Genomic DNA, 17,917 nt, shown 5'->3' with positions numbered 1-17,917 from the left:
GAGGGTAGGAAAAGGTCCTGCAGGAGCAACCTGCTTGATGTGTCTCAATTGTCTTAATAGTGCCACCATGTCCCTTCCTGGTGAAACTTCCTCCTGGTAATCCAAACAGGCAAAATTGAATGCAGGACTCCCACTGATTTCATCAGAGATGAGATGTCATACTTAAAGCCTAAAACCAAAAAAAAAAAGACAAGGGCCCACAAGCGAAGTCTTGGGCAGCAGGAGCTGCCAACACAGTGATCCTACCCCCAGCCTTTGGCTACACTGAGGGGTTGGGGTGTCTGACTTTTAGCTTAGCTGTTCTGGTCTGTACCACTTGCTCCTCATCAGACCAGTAAGAAAGAAGAGCAACAGCATAGCCCTGAGTTCTACAGTTGCTTAGCATACAGCAGAGGGTCCAGCGAGCACAGCAAAGGGATTGTCAGTGCTAACTCCTGGCTGTTTTCTCTGCTGGAGGCAACAGTCTCACCATACCCCTTGCCAAAGTGCTGTTCCTCACTAACTCCTGGCTGTTTTCTCTGCTGTTTTCTCTCCCCTTGCCAAAGTGCTGCTGCTCCGGGCTTGGGGTGCAAACCCACCCCTGCCAACCTGCTGCTTGCTGGACTGCTCCAAACTGCTACCACCTCCTTCCGACCCACCTCCGAAGGGCTGCAGCTCCCGTCCCAGCAGCATCCAAGGGCACGGGTAGAATTGTCCCTGGTGCCAGTGACACAGACCAGCTCTAGCTGAGGATCTGGCAGCAGCATTGCAACTTCACCAGTTTCCCCAGCAAACACGTTGGCCTCCCATCCCCTTGTTCAGTGTATTGCAGGAATACCGTCAGCTCAGCCTGGTGGCGTTTGTCTTCCCCGCTGCCAGAAATAATCGGTCAGCACATGCACGCTGGTTTGAGCGCTTGTGTCACTTTACGTGACAGCGTAAATATTTCTGTGCCTTCATATAAGGGGAAAAAGACATTGTCTACAGTCCCTCACGTACTCAACCCCAAAGCAAACATCCTGGGGGGGTTCAGAGATGATGGTATGTCAGGGCTTCAGGAAAGCTGCCCTGCACCGCTGCTTTGTAAAACAGCTGCCTTTCACTGTAGGAGTGGGAGGATGCATCCCACTAATGCTGTGCTGGAGGGGTGGCACAGGGGGTGTCTTTGTGCGTAATTCATGGGTTGTAACGGAAACAGCAGAAAAACAGAAATGAAGACACATCAGAAAAAAAAAAAAGAATGACCTGCTGTGTTGATTTGGCATTTTTAATGACCCTTGGTTTTACTTCATCCTTCTTAAACAAGCAAACAAACAAATGTAAGAGGTGGTTTCCTGAACATGGATGTGTTATCTCCAGTTCCAGAGAGCAGGACAAGATGGCAGAGCAGCTAACCCAAGGATGTACCTTCATCACCTTTCCCTCAACAAATGATAATGCTTAATGTGTGGAAAAAGATGAAGCACCTACAGAAAACTGTGGTTAGGAAGCAGGATTTTCAGATGCTTTTGAATGTTTCGGGCTTGTCTGGGAAATGTGATTTTGAGCTCTACTATTTTACTGGATTTTTCTGACTTTACAGTCCAGCCATATAAAATGCCACAAATCCATTCCAGCAAGCCTAGGTTTTCCCAAATATGTAAAATGTGAGTGTTCTCCTCTCCCTTTCACAGCAGTGAATAATCAGACATGTGCTTGCAGTGAAGTAGTGCATCATTTGCTTACTAGTTTTATAGGACGATCCTTCCCTCATTGCTTGCTATAATTCTTCTTGGATCTGAAGAGTAAAACATATTTATGCTGGCGTGTGTGAGTCTGGAAAACCTCAGGAGAAGACAGAACTGGAAATGAAGTTTTTCTGTCCAATGAAAATTTTTGTGATTTTTCTTTTTTCCATATCAGAATGAAATCTTGAGATATATAAATACCAAAAAACCATTAAGCCAGCTGCAGCTACTTATTCTGGTTATTTTAATCTTTCTGTGTTATTAGTAAATTTACTTTATGTTGCAATGCACAGCAGAAATTCTTGATTTCTTGGAAAAAATTGGGGGTCCACAAAGTTGATTTCAATAGATTGGAAACTGACAGGTAACTTTAAATCAGAAAGTGGCAATCTGTGGCACTAAAAATAAAAAATAACGATCCAGTAAATGACTAATTTTGTGGTCCAGGGGAATTAGCAGAACAGCTTGGCAGATGGAAAGCAGCAGGTCTAAATTACTGCATTAAGCCCATTTGAAGGAAGATGTTATCTGACTTTGTTGTTATTAATAATAATTAATGAAAATTAAAATATTCAGCTTAGATTTTTGCCGTTGCTATTAGCGGGAATACGTGTGTGTGTGTGTATATATATATATGTATTTGCTCTTTGATGCTTTTCTCAGTTGTTTGCATCTCAATCCTTGACTGTCTTGCTCTGGGACTTTAATAATACTCCAAAAATTATTCAGACCGCACCTTTGTCTAGCACGAAGGAAACTTGAGGCTTTTACAATTAGTGCTGCTGGCTATTCCACAAAAACATACACCATGATCTGACAAGGAAAGCAGCAGTAAAAAGTCAGGCAACAAGCAGTCCTTCATCAGCTCACTTTTGCATCCTACTGTCGCAGCACAGATTGCTGGGGATGCAGGGATGGCGCAGTCGCCTCCGAGTCTGCGTGGACTCGCTCCAAAGGTGAAATCCAGGCATTGTTTTGCTAAAGTCTAAGGTGCTTTAATTGCAATGCCCCAGAGAGACCACGATGATGCCTTAGTCCCCGCTGTGACACCAGCCTTTGGTGTTTCTCCTGGGCATTCCCACCCCACGCCTGCGTCTTGCGGTAGGGTTTGAGCACATGTTGTAGGGTACTCTCCAACTAACAGGGTTCCCATGCTGGGGAGGACTTTTAATGAGCTGGGTTAGTGGGTAATTGCTCTCACTGTTAAAGACAAAACAAGCTACTCACTTTGTTTTCAGCTCCTGAGTTTCAGTCTTGCAGCGCTGGACTTTGCTCCATCTGTGTTTGGCGGAGTTAAAGTCCTTCTGAGTGTGAAATCTTCCCACATGCCCTTAAAGCCTAGGAGGAGTCATTTCCTAATCTTCTCTTTTAAGAAGACTATGATAATTGAAGACTTATTATTGACTCTATTGACTTTTAGTGGTTTGTGTTGGGATTTTTTTAGATAAGTTGCAATTTAAACTACTAAAACTACTGTTAATAATTGTTGTTCCCTGGGTCTACATCTATGGATGTGGCCTCATTTCTGCTAGAGATGCAACGTTTGGAGCTCTGATGGGCAGCTGAAGGGGGTGTTGATTTGATTCAGTCACCTTTGGAGAAAAATAGGTGCATCAATCTAAGTGCTGTTTACTCACCTCCCCAGAAGGCTTTGTAAACAATGGTTTTTATTTTTAGCAGCTCCTTTTCAAGTGGCATTGTATCTCTGGTCATTTCAGTTCTGGCTGGAGGCTGGGCTGTATTCTGCCATTCCTAATTATCTTGAGTACTTTCCTCACTTTCCTTCATTTGATTTTGCTGAGAAATTTCAGAGAGTGAGATGATACTTTGATGAATGAATGAGACTAGATGGGGGACTGGATGGATCCTAAGAAGCAGTTGTTCTGCTTTCTGTGGGAAGGTTTCTAAGCTTCATTAAACCAAGAGGGCCTCTTTTCTCCTGACACAGATTTAAAAGCACTGTATTGTACCCTATTATTAATACGAATTATAGACTATCTTGATGATAACAGCTATCTTTTGGTGAAATTTCAAACCTTGGTCATATAGCGATTGGACTTGATCATCTTAAGGGTCTTTTCCAGCCTAAAGATTCTGTGATATCGAAAGCCCCCATGAAAGGATGTGAGCTCTTTTATAGCCTTAGTACTGCGACTTGCAGGGGGATTGTTCCTCATCCAAGTGCCCAAGCCATTGCAGGTCAGAGGTATAAATGTTTTGTTTATGCTGTTTATCCACGTACCTGTTTTTTTTTTGTTTGCAGCATTTTTGTTCCTACATATGTTGGGCTGGTGGGAAATCTCATAAATACCATGATAGCAATGGTTTGGATCCCTTTGCAGGCTAAGCCAGAGTCAGACCATCACATGACAGAGCACAGTAAGTAGCGTTTCCGATAAACAGGACATGAATAGGGGGACAGGGGACTGATATGCTTTAAGGACTCTGCTAAAGGACTTGGAGTTGCATTTAAGGGCAAAAAGGTGCCAACCTTGAAATGCTGACGCTTTAATGCCTAAGCTGCGCTTGTGGAATAACATTATTCCCTACCTGCTGACTGCTCTGCCATGCAGTATTGCAGGCTTCCAGCCCACTGGTTGCCACACATCTAAGAAAAGGTGAATGTGGAACCCTTGCTGGGGGTTAGTTTGGCCCAGCATGGGAGGCAGCCCCACTGTCTCACAGGAGTCCTGCTGTCAGCAGAAAGCTGGTGCGGCAGAGACTCGCCTTTTCAGAAAGGTGGTGGTGAACCTGAGCAGATGGTCTCAGGCTCTTGTTTTCTGCCTCTAACCTGTATAAATAGAGTATTAATCAATACGTCATCTTCTTTAGGCACATCGCATTCTGGCAGCGTGTTTAGCATCAGAGAAATCCTGCGCCTGATGAAGTTTCCAGGAGTAATGGAAATTTTCATAGTCAAGGTCTTTGCTGGACTTCCCATAGGTAAATCTCACCCATTATCTGTGATTGCTGATGTATTTAAAATAAGATGACATACACGGTAGACCAGGCTCATCTCAAGTTACTGAAATCACATTGCATTTGATCTCGGAGCAGTGAGGATTCGGTTCCTAACTCCATGCTGGATGCTTCCAAATGCTCGCAGCTACATAGGGTCAAAAACCTGGGGCTTAATGTAAAACAGACTACTTGCCACAGGCTGCTTCTGAAACTTTTGGCAAATCACTTAATCTCTCTACCCTATCCCCTTGGCTGTAAATGTTTTTTTCCTCTTGTCTGTCATTTCTATTTAGGCTGTAACGTCTTCAGAGCAGAAGGAGATCATTTGTACTCTGCCAGAAACACTGAGGTCCTTCCTGATTTCACTTAATGATTTTAAAGGATATGTGTACCCTACCCTTTTTCCCAACAACTTAAGCTGTTGCTGGATGGGAGGCTGTGGCTGCTCTAACTGTTGGCTGTGTGCAGGGGAACCACAGCATGTTTCTTCCCTTGCGTGTTGGTGGTGGTGCTTGTTCTTCTATTCTTTATGTATATTCTGCTCGGGTTTTTGTGCCATGGTAGGAACCTGTTGCTACCTAAAACCCACCCAGACCTGCCTGTTTCCTTGCTCCTTTTGAGTCAGTTGCTGTCCTGGCATAGTCCTCTGCTTCTGATTTGCCTCTTTATACATATCTTTGGTCACAATTTAATAATCTTGAATTTTGCCAACCCTCTAACTTCTTTTCTCCTTACTTGTCTAGAGACAAGCCAGCATGTCAGCCTTGTTTAGTGGTGGTGTAAGGAAAGGGTGGTGTTCTCTGCCCTTCCACGCAGTGAGTCTTCATGGCTCTTTGCCCTGTTAAACCTAAAAGTGCAGTTTCTCTTGATTACAGTTTCAAGGATTGAATTTTGTACACATCAAAACATGCACTTCATGCACCTGAACAAGGGCAATTCCCTTCTGAACAAGGATCCTCAGAGAGGATTTAAGATACTGTAGCTTTTATACTTCTTTTTCTAATTCATCGGTGTCTGGAGAAGGCCTTGCAGGTTTAAATAACATGAAACATAATTTACAAATTAAAATCTAATTTGTAAACTGTAAATTCAGTTTACAAATGAAAGTAGATTTGGCTGTGAATGGCTGAATCGGAAAGGGATGGCATTTCTGGGCTTTGCCAGGTTCATCCTTGCTAAGGCTCTGGGGGAACAAGTCCAACTGGAGCTGTAGAATAGCAGGCAGAGAAGTAAAAGACTTCTGATTTTTTTTATTTTCTTTTTTCCTTATTTTTTGGTGTAGTTGGTATTGGCTGAGATCAGTAATGCCAGTTGGTCCTCCTACCTGCACTGGAGACAGGATACAGTCTAGGCAGACTGCTGGATTGCCCTAATAGTGCATTTTTTAAGTTCTGAAACTAAACTTTTAAAATTGTATTTTTACAAGTGTTTATAAAATGACAGCATTTCACAAAATATGATAGTCAAGTGATGTTTTAAGAGTGTTTTCTTTGCTTATTCTGGCTCATTTCTCAGTTTAAGGTAGCATTCATTTTTCTGTTTAAAAATTCCGTCCCCAGACTGCATCCAGATGCAGCCTGCACAGTAATTTCCTGTGCAGTCTCCTTTTTCCAAAGGCCAGGTGAGATGCACTTTGTTTTAGTTATCCCTGCTGAAGTGCAAATTCCTGCCTGTTGCAGAAGACCTTCTTTTACCATTGCACAGCAAAAACATGCAACCAACCGAAATAAACATCTCCTGCACAAAACTGCAAGGCAAAGAGGATAGAGACAGTGAAGGTGGGAGTTAAAGGAGGACATGGGCTGATAGTCTGCCACTGAAAGGGCTGGGAATAGGAATGTGTTCATCTGAGGCACTCCTGCTACGAGTATAGAGCTTGCACTACAGTGAGGAGTGATCAAAATCCTAGTGACTTCTCTTTCCAGGTCTGTCTTCAGGTTACTGCCCATATGACAGCCACTGAAAGGGGATTTGGCCATCACCTACTTCTGTGCAGCTCACAGCTGGAGGCTGAAATCCTCATGAGCTCATTTACCTTTCATCTCTGGCTGCAACTGTATAAGTAATTAGATTACCCAAATTACAGACCATTCTCTGTTTACTTTGTAAACAAGTTTGTGATATACACAGAAGAAAATCTTCTGTTCCTTATGGATCTCATTGTAGTCTAAAATTAGTTGTTTAAGACCAGAAGAGCCTCCCCGGGAGGGCTTCAGGGCCAGGAATCTCCTCCCTGTGTCGCATAAAAGCAGAGACAGGGCTCCGTGCCTCTTGCAGGATGGTAGCTGCCAAGGGGTGGATGGGCAGCAAAGACCGCTCCAGCATGGCCAAATTACATCCTCAACTGACCTGGGAGAAGCGAGTCTCATGGCATTGTGGTAGATAAGAGACAGAAAAGAAAGCACGAAGATAAAAATGTCAAATGTACATCTTACTGACCAGAAATCGCCAGGATCTTGAAAATACTGATAAATAGCTGTTTGTCTGAATCTTTGACTGCCTGATGCCTTTGGAAAACCTGGTTTTGATGCGATTCTTTAGTGCCCGCATCCCGTTTTTCAAAGGGCCTTTCTTTCACGCGCCGAGCAGGATTTTGCAGTGGGCCCTGGGGCTCTGCATCCCATCACGTTTCCAATCCAGCGTAGGAGGGCTGAGACAGGCTCCCAGAGGCCGGCCTTTTCACACGGGCTCTCAGTAAGGATTGCTAAACTGGCCCTTCCAAAGCCACGAGCTGCTTTTAGAAATGTTGTGCCTTTTTTTTTGTTTGTTTTTTAAATATACGGTTTGCAGTCCTGTGTCTCGTTGGCTCTTTTCCCTGTCTTTATCACATCTCACAGTCCACTTACCTGTCTTCTGCTGCATAACCCTAGTTACTCATCCTTCTGGTGCCAAGTTTTATAAGGATTTCACCCCTTACTTAGAATCACTCCTGCTAAAAAGCAAGATTTTTGAAGAATTTTCTTGCTATTTCCTTTTTTTTTTTTCCCCTGTTGAAAACCTGAGCTTCACAGTGTGGATTGAAGCTTATTCCAGCAGATTCTGGGTGTGGGTTTGGTGTCCTCAGAAGACCCTTCCCCAGGGGTACATTACACATTGCTCAGCTGACCTGCAGCCTACCCAGATGGGACCTGGTGGGGTCTTTTTAAGAAATGCTTATGCGTGTTCAGATAAGCAGAAAATCTTGTGAGTTCAATCTAGGGCTCACCCTACGGGTTTCACCAAGAAGCGTGTTGCCAGTGGGAGAGATCCCCTTAGTTGCTGAAAGCAGGGGTGTCTCCCTTGTCCAGGTAGCTTTACGTGACCACACAGGCAGGGGGAGGTGACACCCACCTACCGAAGAGACCTTTGCCTCTGCAGGGGAGCCCTTTAATGTGTTAGGCTAACTAAAGAGCACAGCCTATCCCCCTGCTCCAAAAGGAATCAGCTTGTTTGGAGGAGAAAGATCCCAACCTGCCTTAACATGGTGAGGGACTTCAAAGTGGAGAGGAGCTGCAAAAGCTGGCGCGTGGTACTGGGAAGAAGCATCAGGTATGCAGGGAGGTCAAACCCCTCCTAGGTGGTACCTGCAGTGGGGTAGCAGGATGAAGGACGAGCACCCGCTTCGATCTGATCTTCCTGCAAGTGAAACGAAGTGTGGTTTTTCTTTTATTTCTTCACGTGTGCCTTTTATAAACATGTGCAGCTCTGTTGCCTGGTTTGGATGCTGTGAGTAAATACTGTTATTTGCATGTTACCTTAAGCTGGCTTGAGCTAAGAGCGATTTCAAAGTAACCGGATAATTATGAGGTGCTCTCTGCGGAGAGGTGGGGCGAAGACATAAACCTTCACGAGCCCTAGCTCCCCAGCACCTTCTGCAAATGTCCGAAGAGTAGCAGAGCAGGGCACCCTTGCTGTCCCCATCCCTCTCCCCCAGCACCATGGAGCCAGATGGGCTGCAGTTGTACCCATTAAAGGGGGAAGAGGTGTCTCCAGTGGGGTCAGGAAGGCTTTATGGCAGGTCCTGGGGTGAGAGGGTGGTGGTCCCTCCAGGCAAAGGCTCAGGGTGCTTGGAGGGAGGTCCTTGTCGCTGTAGGTGCTCTACTGGTAGCAGTGCCGTCAGGCTGCTGGATGCGGTGGAGTTGCGCTGATGTGTTAGGGTGTGGGTCCTCTGCAGCATTTTAGACAGCAATTTGGGATAGCGCTTGTCAGGCTTCCAGGAAATGTCTGCAAATCCTTCTCACGCAGTGGAGTTAGTGACTCACTTTGCGAGGCCACAAGCTGTCTTCTCAGTCCTCACACGTTGCCTCCTGGGCTCTGTTTTCTTCAGGAAAGAGAGATCCACAGCTCCCTATTTACTCAGTCGTTGTACCTTGGGAGGATCCTATGAGGAAGGGCAGGATCCCTACAAGTCGTCTGCCCTCTTCTCTCCCCAGCAGCATCAGTGGTCTCCAACAGGCATGTGGGGATGTTCACATGCGGAGAGCCCCAGCTTCCTGCTGTCTTGGTCCATCTGAGGTGCACAAGACATTAGGGGAGGCAGAAGCTTCCTACCCCATACCAACTCTTTGAGAGCAATGTTTTGTCATAACATGTTTAATTTGATGCCCCTGACTAGGATGGGAGTGTGTGTACCAGTCTGTATTTGTATATGTTTGGCACTGGGGGAAACACACACTATTGTATTTTCTTGTGAGATTGAGTGGGCATTTTCCATTATGCTTTTCAGAAATTGCCTTTATTGAAAAGCAGACCCAGCCTGTGCTGTTTCTGTCCATACTTTCCCATTTGCTTGTGTGGACGCTGCTACTGGCCCAGGAGAGCGAGAGATTTCATGTGCCACCGGTGTCACTGCCGAGGTGTGCAGTGAAACACTGTGTTTAGGCTGATGTCACCAGGTTGTTTCCCAGGCAGTGTTCCCCATGGTGAAAATATAAAGTTCGGCAAAAGGGGAGAGGAATCCAATCAGATTAATTTTATGGTTACAGTCTTGTCTGAACAAATGTTTTCTCACTGCCCTAATGGTTAGTTTGGCTTCGGTGATAAAAATATTTACCAGTTTATAATAAACAGCTGAGCCTACAGCCTACATAGTCACATTATTTTAAAGATGAAAGTAAGGGGGATAAAAAAGTTAGCACTTAAAGATTAAATTACTGCAGTGACTTTGAATGGGATTCTGCTCGTGTTTATATCCAGTCCCGGGAACCCCAGAGAGAGCTACTGACTCATACTGGAGGAGGTGACTGGGAGCAGGGTCTTGGCCACTGTATGCTGTGCAAGTATATTAATGTATGTTTTTCATTAACTCTCCCTCTAGGTTTGTTCATGATTATGTTTTCCATCATCTCTATGGATTTCTTTGGTTTGGAAGCAGTGGAGTCTGGATACCTGATGTCATATTTTGGTGTTCTTCAAATGGTAGGTGAAGTGGAAGTCCCACTCTTGTCACACTGCTATCTAATTTGCTGCCTTTTTGACACATGCTCTCACAAATCCAGACATAATATTGATAGGCAAATCCTACCTCTGCCATGTGGCACTTGTCTTCAAAAAATAGAAGTTACTCCAAACTTATTTTGTTCCTTGGAATGGGAAGAAATCAGATCAAGGAATGTCCTGAAAGCTATCTTCCCCTTTTCCCTCTTTGCGGACCTTTAAGCTGTGGAGCTAAAATTTCCTTGGACTGACATGTTGTCCTGTTTTTTGTGACAAAACTTACATTGAAGCTAAAGTGCCTTGACAAAAGTTTTCATTGGTGCAGGTTAGCTGATTTACATTTACTTAGTAGCACCCTGTAAATTTGTGTAAGTAGGCATTTTCACAGATGCCTGCAGTGCCAAGGAAGGACTCGTTTCTGCTGTGTGGAAACAAGCACAACAAGCTTGTAATTAAAAAAATATATATGGGAAATGATACGTGGTTAGGAAACTTGAAAAATGGATAAAGGGGGAAAAGTCAGCTGAATTAGGCAGTAGCAGGGCCAAAAAAAAAAAAAAAAGATACTGTATTATAGGAGAAAGTTTCCTTTAGAAGGAAGAGGAAGAAGCCAATAATTTTGCAGAAAGAGCAACAAATATTTATTAGCAAGCATCAAGGTAGGAATGCAAGTTAAGCAATATGCTGAAGGAGGGTGGTCTTGTTATTAAACCCACCTTCATTTCCTGGGCATTGCTGCAGAGTTCCGGTGGGATCTGGAGGAGCTTCTCACATGGGAAATGGCAGGTTTAGTTCCTTCCCTTGTGATTGGATTTGGCATAGTGTTACTAGTTGCTTGGGCTCTGCCCTGGTCTCGCCAAAGCTGAGCACCTTGGACACCAGCTGGCAAACGTGGCCGTACATCAGCAAGTGGAGTCTGCAGAATAAACCGTCTGGAGTTGAGAAGCTGGTGCCTTTACCATGTCTCATCTGGGAGAGTGGCTTTGGACCAGCCATCAATCCCATGAGCAAAACGTCTGCTACCAGCTGGATGCACCCTCCCATCCAGTCTCGTCAGAAAGAAAACCAGTTTTCTGCTGCACAGCATCTAAGTAATGTGACAAGTGGGGTGATCAGCAACTGCTTTCCAAAGCACGCTTCTGATCCAAACTCTGCTGCTAACAGAGGCCCTACGTTGCTCTTTGTATGGCTCCTCCAGGATCTGCAGAATCACTGAGGTTTTAGATGGGCTTGAGTCACAGAATCATAGAATATGTCAAGTTGGAAGGATAAGGATCATCAAGTCCAACTCCCTGCTCCTCACAGGACTACCTAAAACTAAACCATGTGACTAAGAATGTCATTTAGACACTTCTTGAACTCTGACAGGCTTGGTGCCATGACCACTTCCCTGGCATGACTGTTCCAGTGACCAGCCATACTCTGAGTGAAGAACATTTTCCTAATTTCCAATCTGAAATTCCCATGTGCCCTGTCGCTGGTCATGAGAGAGGAGATCAGCACCACTCCCTCCACTGCCCCCCTTGAGGAAGGTGTAGACTGCAATGAGGTGTCCCCTCAGCCTTCCCTTCTCTAAACTGAACAAGCCAAGTGACTTTAGCCCTTCGTCACAAGTCTTACCCTCAGAACTTTTCACCATCTTGGTTGACCTGCCCTAGGCACACTCTAATATCTTGATGTCCTTGTATTGAGGTGCCCAAAACTGCACCCAGTACTCGTGGTAGGGCTGCGCCAGTTCAGTGTAGAGTGGGACAATCACCTCCCTCGACTAGCTAGCTATGCTCTGCTTGATGCGCCCCAGGACACGGTTGGCCCTTTTTGCTGCCAGGGAACACTGTTGACTCATATTCAACTTGCCATTAACCCAAATGCCCAAGTCTCTTTCCATGAGACTGCTCTCCAGCCTCTCATCCCTCAGTTTGTACATATAACCAGGATTATCTCATCCCAGGTGGAGAATCTGGCGCTTCCTCTTGTTAGATTTTGTACACTTGGTGATTGCCCAGCTCTCTAGTCTACCCAGATCTCTCTGTAAGACCTCTCTACTCTTCAGGAAGTCAGAGTCACCTGCTCTCTTCTTCCCCCTTTGAATGTAGAGGGACTTCCCACCAGCTACGCTCTTAACTTAGATCTTTTAGTTAAATACCTGTTATGTATGTCGACACTGAAATCAAATTTTGGGTTGCATCATGGGCATGGTGTGCTTGTTTCAAGCCAGCTAATGTGGGCAGCAATAGCACAGAAAGTAAAACTAGTGCTTGTACAGCCAGGGCAGGAGTGGTTTCGTGATGCTAGATGGAGCTTGGATGCTGCTGTTAGGTCCAGGGTATCTGTCTTCAGGACATCGCTGGTCAATCTGCAATATCTGTCTTCACTGCTATTGTTGCCCAGGTCAGTCTGGTTGAAACTGCTGCAGATAAGGTTACCTGTGCTGCCATGCTGGTGCACCCTATGTATAGATACAGCCCTGGAAGATATGGGAATTACAGCATTCACTCTGCTTCCTAACGAATAATCAGATGTCGGTGCTAACCAGAGACTGCCCATTCCCATAGTCACTGGGTTTCACCCTCAGAGGCCAATCGTACCTGTTACCACGTTCTAATCCAGCAGTGGCCCACAGGCTCAGGTGCAGCATCTGCTTTGCTGGGGAGTCTTTGCCTCAGGGCGTTTGGCACAGAAACTAGCTTTTGTCAGCCAGACAGTTTTCTTTCATCTAACAGTGCAGTTTCTGTCCCTGTTGCTACGCATATTCTACAGCACACGACTTTGGACATCAGAAATATAGGAGTGAAGCAGTCATAGGGTACAAACTTATTTTCTTGATGTCACATTCAGGTTTGCTGTCAGAACAGCGAAACAGAAAGGGGAAACAAACGCATTTTATTTTTAAAAAGCTCAGGATGCCTGATTCCTGGTGGCAACAAAGCCCTCTTGCCCGAGAGCTTGCAAAAACACCGATTTCTGAGTTGTTGCTAGTTCTTTCCACTTTATCTCTAGCAGTTCCAACCTGTGCTCTCATTCATGCAGGACCAGATCCTCAACTGGTCCAAACAATACTCTCACCACTTGGCTTTTAAATTATTGTAAAACATTAGAATTTACGGCTTTACTTTCAAATCAAGTCTCTGGCTGGAACTGCCCAAAGGTGTCTCTTGCAGACAGCGACCGGATTGATGTTTTACATCTGCTTGCTGTTGGGATTCCTCCAGTGGAAGCTGTATGCAGGGAATGCAGTGTGTGCCAGTTCTGTCCTGCTGAGCTCCAGAGCTGCTTGTGTGCCTTCGTCTTGCTTCAGATGACATTTCAGGTGCATTTGTTTCTGTTGTACAGTGAATTGATACTGCTAGAGATATAAATGCAGATTAAGGTGCAAGCAAATTCCACCAGTCTGGATGGGTAGATGGTGATTAGTATCTGCTGACTGGCTTCCCCACTTCATTGAGTAAATTATAGCTTTATTCATAAGGAATATAATGTCCTTTTCAATTAATTTCATCAACTAGATCCTCAGCTTTGATTTCTCATTTCTTAGCTTGCCTTTCCATAAAATATCATGGGGATTTTCCCATTCTCCTGGGCTTGCTCTGAGCCCTCCTGTTAGAGGAAATGTCCCCCTCCTGTTTGCATCCCTCCCTGAACCTGAAAATTGGTCACATTTAAGGACTATCATAGATGGGAGCAGGCGTCACAGAAATGAATGGGAAAATAAAAATTGAGCCGTGTCCTGTTTACTTTAAACCTCCCTGTAGACACTGAACATGTTGCCTGGGCAATTACGTGGTCGGCTGATACACCCAGCACCATGTTCCAGGGCCTTGCCTGCTCCTATCACACATTGCATGTACCAAGTGGCTTCAGAGGCACCTCAGGAATGGCACAAAAGTCATGCGCCAAGCAAAGCCTTGCCTGGTCTGCCGATTCTTGACAGATTTTTATATCTTTATTGCTTCATGTTATTGTAGTTCCCATTTTTTTTAGTGAGATCTTCTAAAAGCAAGCATCTACCTCTAGCACAGAAGGTGATGTTGCAGCCTCCTTTCCCAGCCCAATCAGTAATCCCAGGATGACTCTCCGTAGCGTTGTTCTCTTCCCGCTTTCCTCTCCTGCCCCAAGGATATTATGCTCCAATTACTTAATTTAATTTTTCAGCTTCTCAGCCTCATTTAACCTACTGTGGTGAGAAGTGGCCAATGCCCTGTAAACATCTTTGTTTCTCACCGTTCCTCCCATTCAAGACAGCTGCAGAGCACCTAGAAAGGAGATTTTGAATGGCTTTGGGTCAGTCCACCTACTTTTCCATTAAGCAACTCAAGTTACTTAGTCATTTGTATCTCAAACACCTCTTTGCATGGGGAGATCAGCACAGAAACACCAACCCCACGGGAGGCGAGGTGTTTGCCACCTTTGCAGATGGGGGATAGAATCATAGAATCACTAGGTTGGAAAAGACCTTAGAGATCATCCAGTCCAACCGTATCTGTCCGATGTTAGTGAGCAGGCCAGCTAATGCAGGCAGCTCTCCTGAGGTATCCCATCTGGAGCTCCTCAGCCTCACCTCATCATGCTTGGTCCCACCTTGTCACTTTTTGACCCCACAGGACCCCAGTATATGGGGGATTGCCCTGTGCCCAGCCTGAGAAGATCCTGTGGGTTTGGAAGATAGATTTGGGGCTGAGTTTTGGAGCCCAGCAGCCTCATGGGCTTTAGCTGGCTGCTCCCCAGAGCACTTCTCTTGGTTGCTCCCTTGCTGAGCACCAGCTTTTTCCACATGGGGACGGTTCATGGCACTTGCCAGCAGTGAAGTGACCCGGTGCTGATGGCGGGTTCTGTCCTCACAATGCCCTGTATGTAACACCAACGAGCACCACTTGTGTCATGGGTCATCTTTGGCACCTTCTTCCCTTTGCCAAGTTGTCTGCTCCCAGCATGGTCACCCTTCACTCCAGCACTGGCCGTACATCTCCTTGCTGCCACTTGTACTGCGCATGGAGGGATGTGGGTTGCCTTGCAGGTACTCCCAGCCTGTCTCATGGAGACCTGAGTGCCCCAAAGTTACGTTTGCTGATATACTGTTGTGAAAGTTCCCATGGGAGTACCTGTCCGTGGGGAACAGGGGTTTCCCAGCTCTTTGATGAAGCACTGACCCAGGATTTGGCACCAATTTACTGTGTGTAGTTAGGCAAAGAGCATCATCTTATAGCAGAGGATATTGGAAAGTCTGGGGCAGGCTTGTGAGGGTGGGAAGGGAGCTCACTTCTTGGTTGGGACAAAGCCAAACATGTTCAGAGAAGGTGTGTGGGAAGGCAGTGTCATGGCATTGGGACAAAGAGCTGCCTGATGAGTAAACAAAATTGTTGCTTAAAAAATGGAATATGACTGAGGCTGGAGCAGACTGATGGGGAAGTGAAAATAGCTAATGGGGAGTAATTCGTGTAATCCAGAGCTCTCCAGTGATACTTGAAGCACCCCAGCTGCGTGGGTCTGTCTGATGAGCTGGGTCTGTACCAGCGTAAGTCAAGTAGGAGGAGTTGGGGGGAGATAACAAAATGAAGAGGGGAAGGCAGACAGCAGGAGGGGTACCTCTGCACTGGGTGTCTTGCATTGCAGAGACTCCCTTGCTCAGGATATGCTTGAAGCATCTTTATCTGATTGCTGGTGGGTCTCCAGGCAAGAGGTGTGAGAGCCTGTCAGGGATGCAATCCCTCTGTCCTCCAGGGCTGGGCTTCCAGAGTCCTCTCATCTCAGAAGCCATGAGAATGAAAATTCCCTCAGAGCGAATGCCTGGGAGTGTGAGATGCCATTCATTCTCCCTCCAGAGAATAATTAATTTTATAATGATAATTTAAATAATTTAACTTTGCATAATGGGTAGAAGCAGACCTAGACTCTGGCTTTTTTTGGAGTTGTGAGGGCAATAGCATGGAGAACTTCCAGGCATAGTATCTGGCTTGGAAAATGCCGCCGGAGGATTAGGCAAGTGAAATACCTGGAGTCCCAGGTTAGCATCTAAAGTCACATCTGATGCTTAGATTTCAAACCGCAGGAGGGGGTGGGGGAAGCTTTCCTTTAAGAACTTTTTATCCAAAAATCCAAAGCAAAACGCACCAAACAAAAACTCTGTGTGGGACAAAGGGCTAGATATTTATTACCCTGAGGATCAAGAAATCATAAGACATCTATTCTATTTACTTTATTTAATTTCGTATTGTTATACAAACTCCACCTCCAACTGTGCAGCTTCTGGAGGGACAAGTTGGTACGGAGTGATCCTGAAAAGATGAGAGAGATTCCTGGAGGAGAGATTTACATTGCGTATCATCTTATCACCAGTCTGTCCCTCTTGCCTTTTCTTTTTTCCCTGCACAGCAAAAGAGATGATTAAAGAGCCAGGGATTTAATTACAGCCAGGTATGCCTAAGGGGAAAACCCACTCGGTGAAAGGACCTTGCAACAACAAACAGAAAGTTCTCCAGTTTCCTGGCTTTGAAGGATTTAAATCTGTGGAGGTGGGGGGAAGGGGGGGCAGGTTGGAGGAGAAAAGAAAGAGGTTAGGCTGGAGTTTGCTAAACACGTGGCCCTCTACCCCCTTGTTCCACAAAGTGCTGCCTTCAGCAGTTTGGTCCTCACCGTCAGCTCTCCTTCCAGTCCCACCACCCTCCTGCTCCTCTGCAAGACCTGAACTACTTCTCAGGCGCTTGCTGGCATCGCCGTGTCAGTAAAACATCTCCCTTTTCCTCTGCCCAAGGTTTTGCACCACCTTTGGCCTGTGCAGAAAAGCTTCGTGATTTCGTAGCCCCCTGCGTTCTGCCCACTCACAGGTCCCACCCCAGCAAGTGCTGCCCTCACCCTGGGAACTGCCAGCCAGGCACAATTTCAAAGGCAGGGATACGTGTCCGGTGCATGGGAGGCTGCCTCTGATGTGAATCGTGCTTCTACGCTAGCGATGGGGTCCTGCATCTTCTCTGCTGGGCTGTACCAGCTTATCTGGCCACTCTGACCTTCTCATGTTTTTTCATTTTCAGGTTGTTGGGTAAAAAGGAATTTATTCTGTTGCTTGTCTCTGCCAAGGTTTTGATTGGTGCTGATGGAGGATTCTGTAGAAGCAGCCTTGTGTCCACTGAGCGGTGTGGAGCGGGGAGGACCAGCATAGCTGGTATCTGCATAAGGTCCTCTGACCTTCACTGATGAGGTCAGCTACTCGTGGGTGCCAGTCCTGCCTAGCAGTGGCTCCACGCAGCAAGGATGCTGCTTCGCCATTCCAAAATCTTCCAAAAATTAGCACCTTAAACCTTTAAACAGCAAAAATATACTTCATCCTGCAAGGGGTTGCTAAAATTTATCGATGAGTTTAGCAGTAAAATGGGCAATGGGCTGTTCTGGGCAAATGGGAGCTGCTGTCTCCCCAGAAATCAAATACAGTGACAGAGGTAAGGAGTATTTTCTTACATGATCAGCTGAACTAGTGTAACATATCCCCAGTTTGGCAAATCCAGCATAACGACAAGGAGAGACTTGGCTGTTCTTATGCATTTATTGGAAGACTCATTTGCCTTTAAAGAAGGAGGGGGGGAAGAAAAAAAGATGAGTTGGTTTATCCTGTGACATGTGTACACAGCCACAGGCAGTGCCTGCTATTTCACTTGCAAACAATTTCCTCTCTCTTTTGTTTATTGATGACAGAAGGCATTCCAGCCAGGTACACTGGCTCTTCCCCGACTTCAAAAGAGGTCAGGTTACAAAGGCAAGTACCATCCAGGCAAAATGAAATGCAGGAGGGGAAGGCCCATTGCAGTCGATATCAATGGGAGTTTTCATGCAAGGGCCCAGAAAGT

At 45.7% G+C, this 17,917-nt stretch overlaps 1 protein-coding gene across 1 annotated transcript in view; it reads left to right on the top strand.

Annotated features, from left to right (window-relative positions):
- Positions 1 to 17,917, top strand: part of SLC22A18 (solute carrier family 22, member 18) — a 61,812-nt gene that overhangs the window by 31,435 nt on the left and 12,460 nt on the right. The window contains exons 5-7 of the mRNA XM_010153823.1: positions 3,970 to 4,085; positions 4,539 to 4,649; positions 9,964 to 10,064. Coding sequence (XP_010152125.1) covers positions 3,970 to 4,085; positions 4,539 to 4,649; positions 9,964 to 10,064 — 328 coding nt within the window. The remainder of the gene's footprint in view (positions 1 to 3,969; positions 4,086 to 4,538; positions 4,650 to 9,963; positions 10,065 to 17,917) is intronic.

The sequence above is a fragment of the Eurypyga helias genome, unplaced genomic scaffold, assembly GCF_000690775.1.
Source record: "Eurypyga helias isolate BGI_N326 unplaced genomic scaffold, ASM69077v1 scaffold46, whole genome shotgun sequence".
Classification (NCBI taxonomy): Eukaryota; Metazoa; Chordata; class Aves; order Eurypygiformes; family Eurypygidae; genus Eurypyga; species Eurypyga helias.
This window is presented reverse-complemented; position numbering and strand designations above follow the sequence as displayed.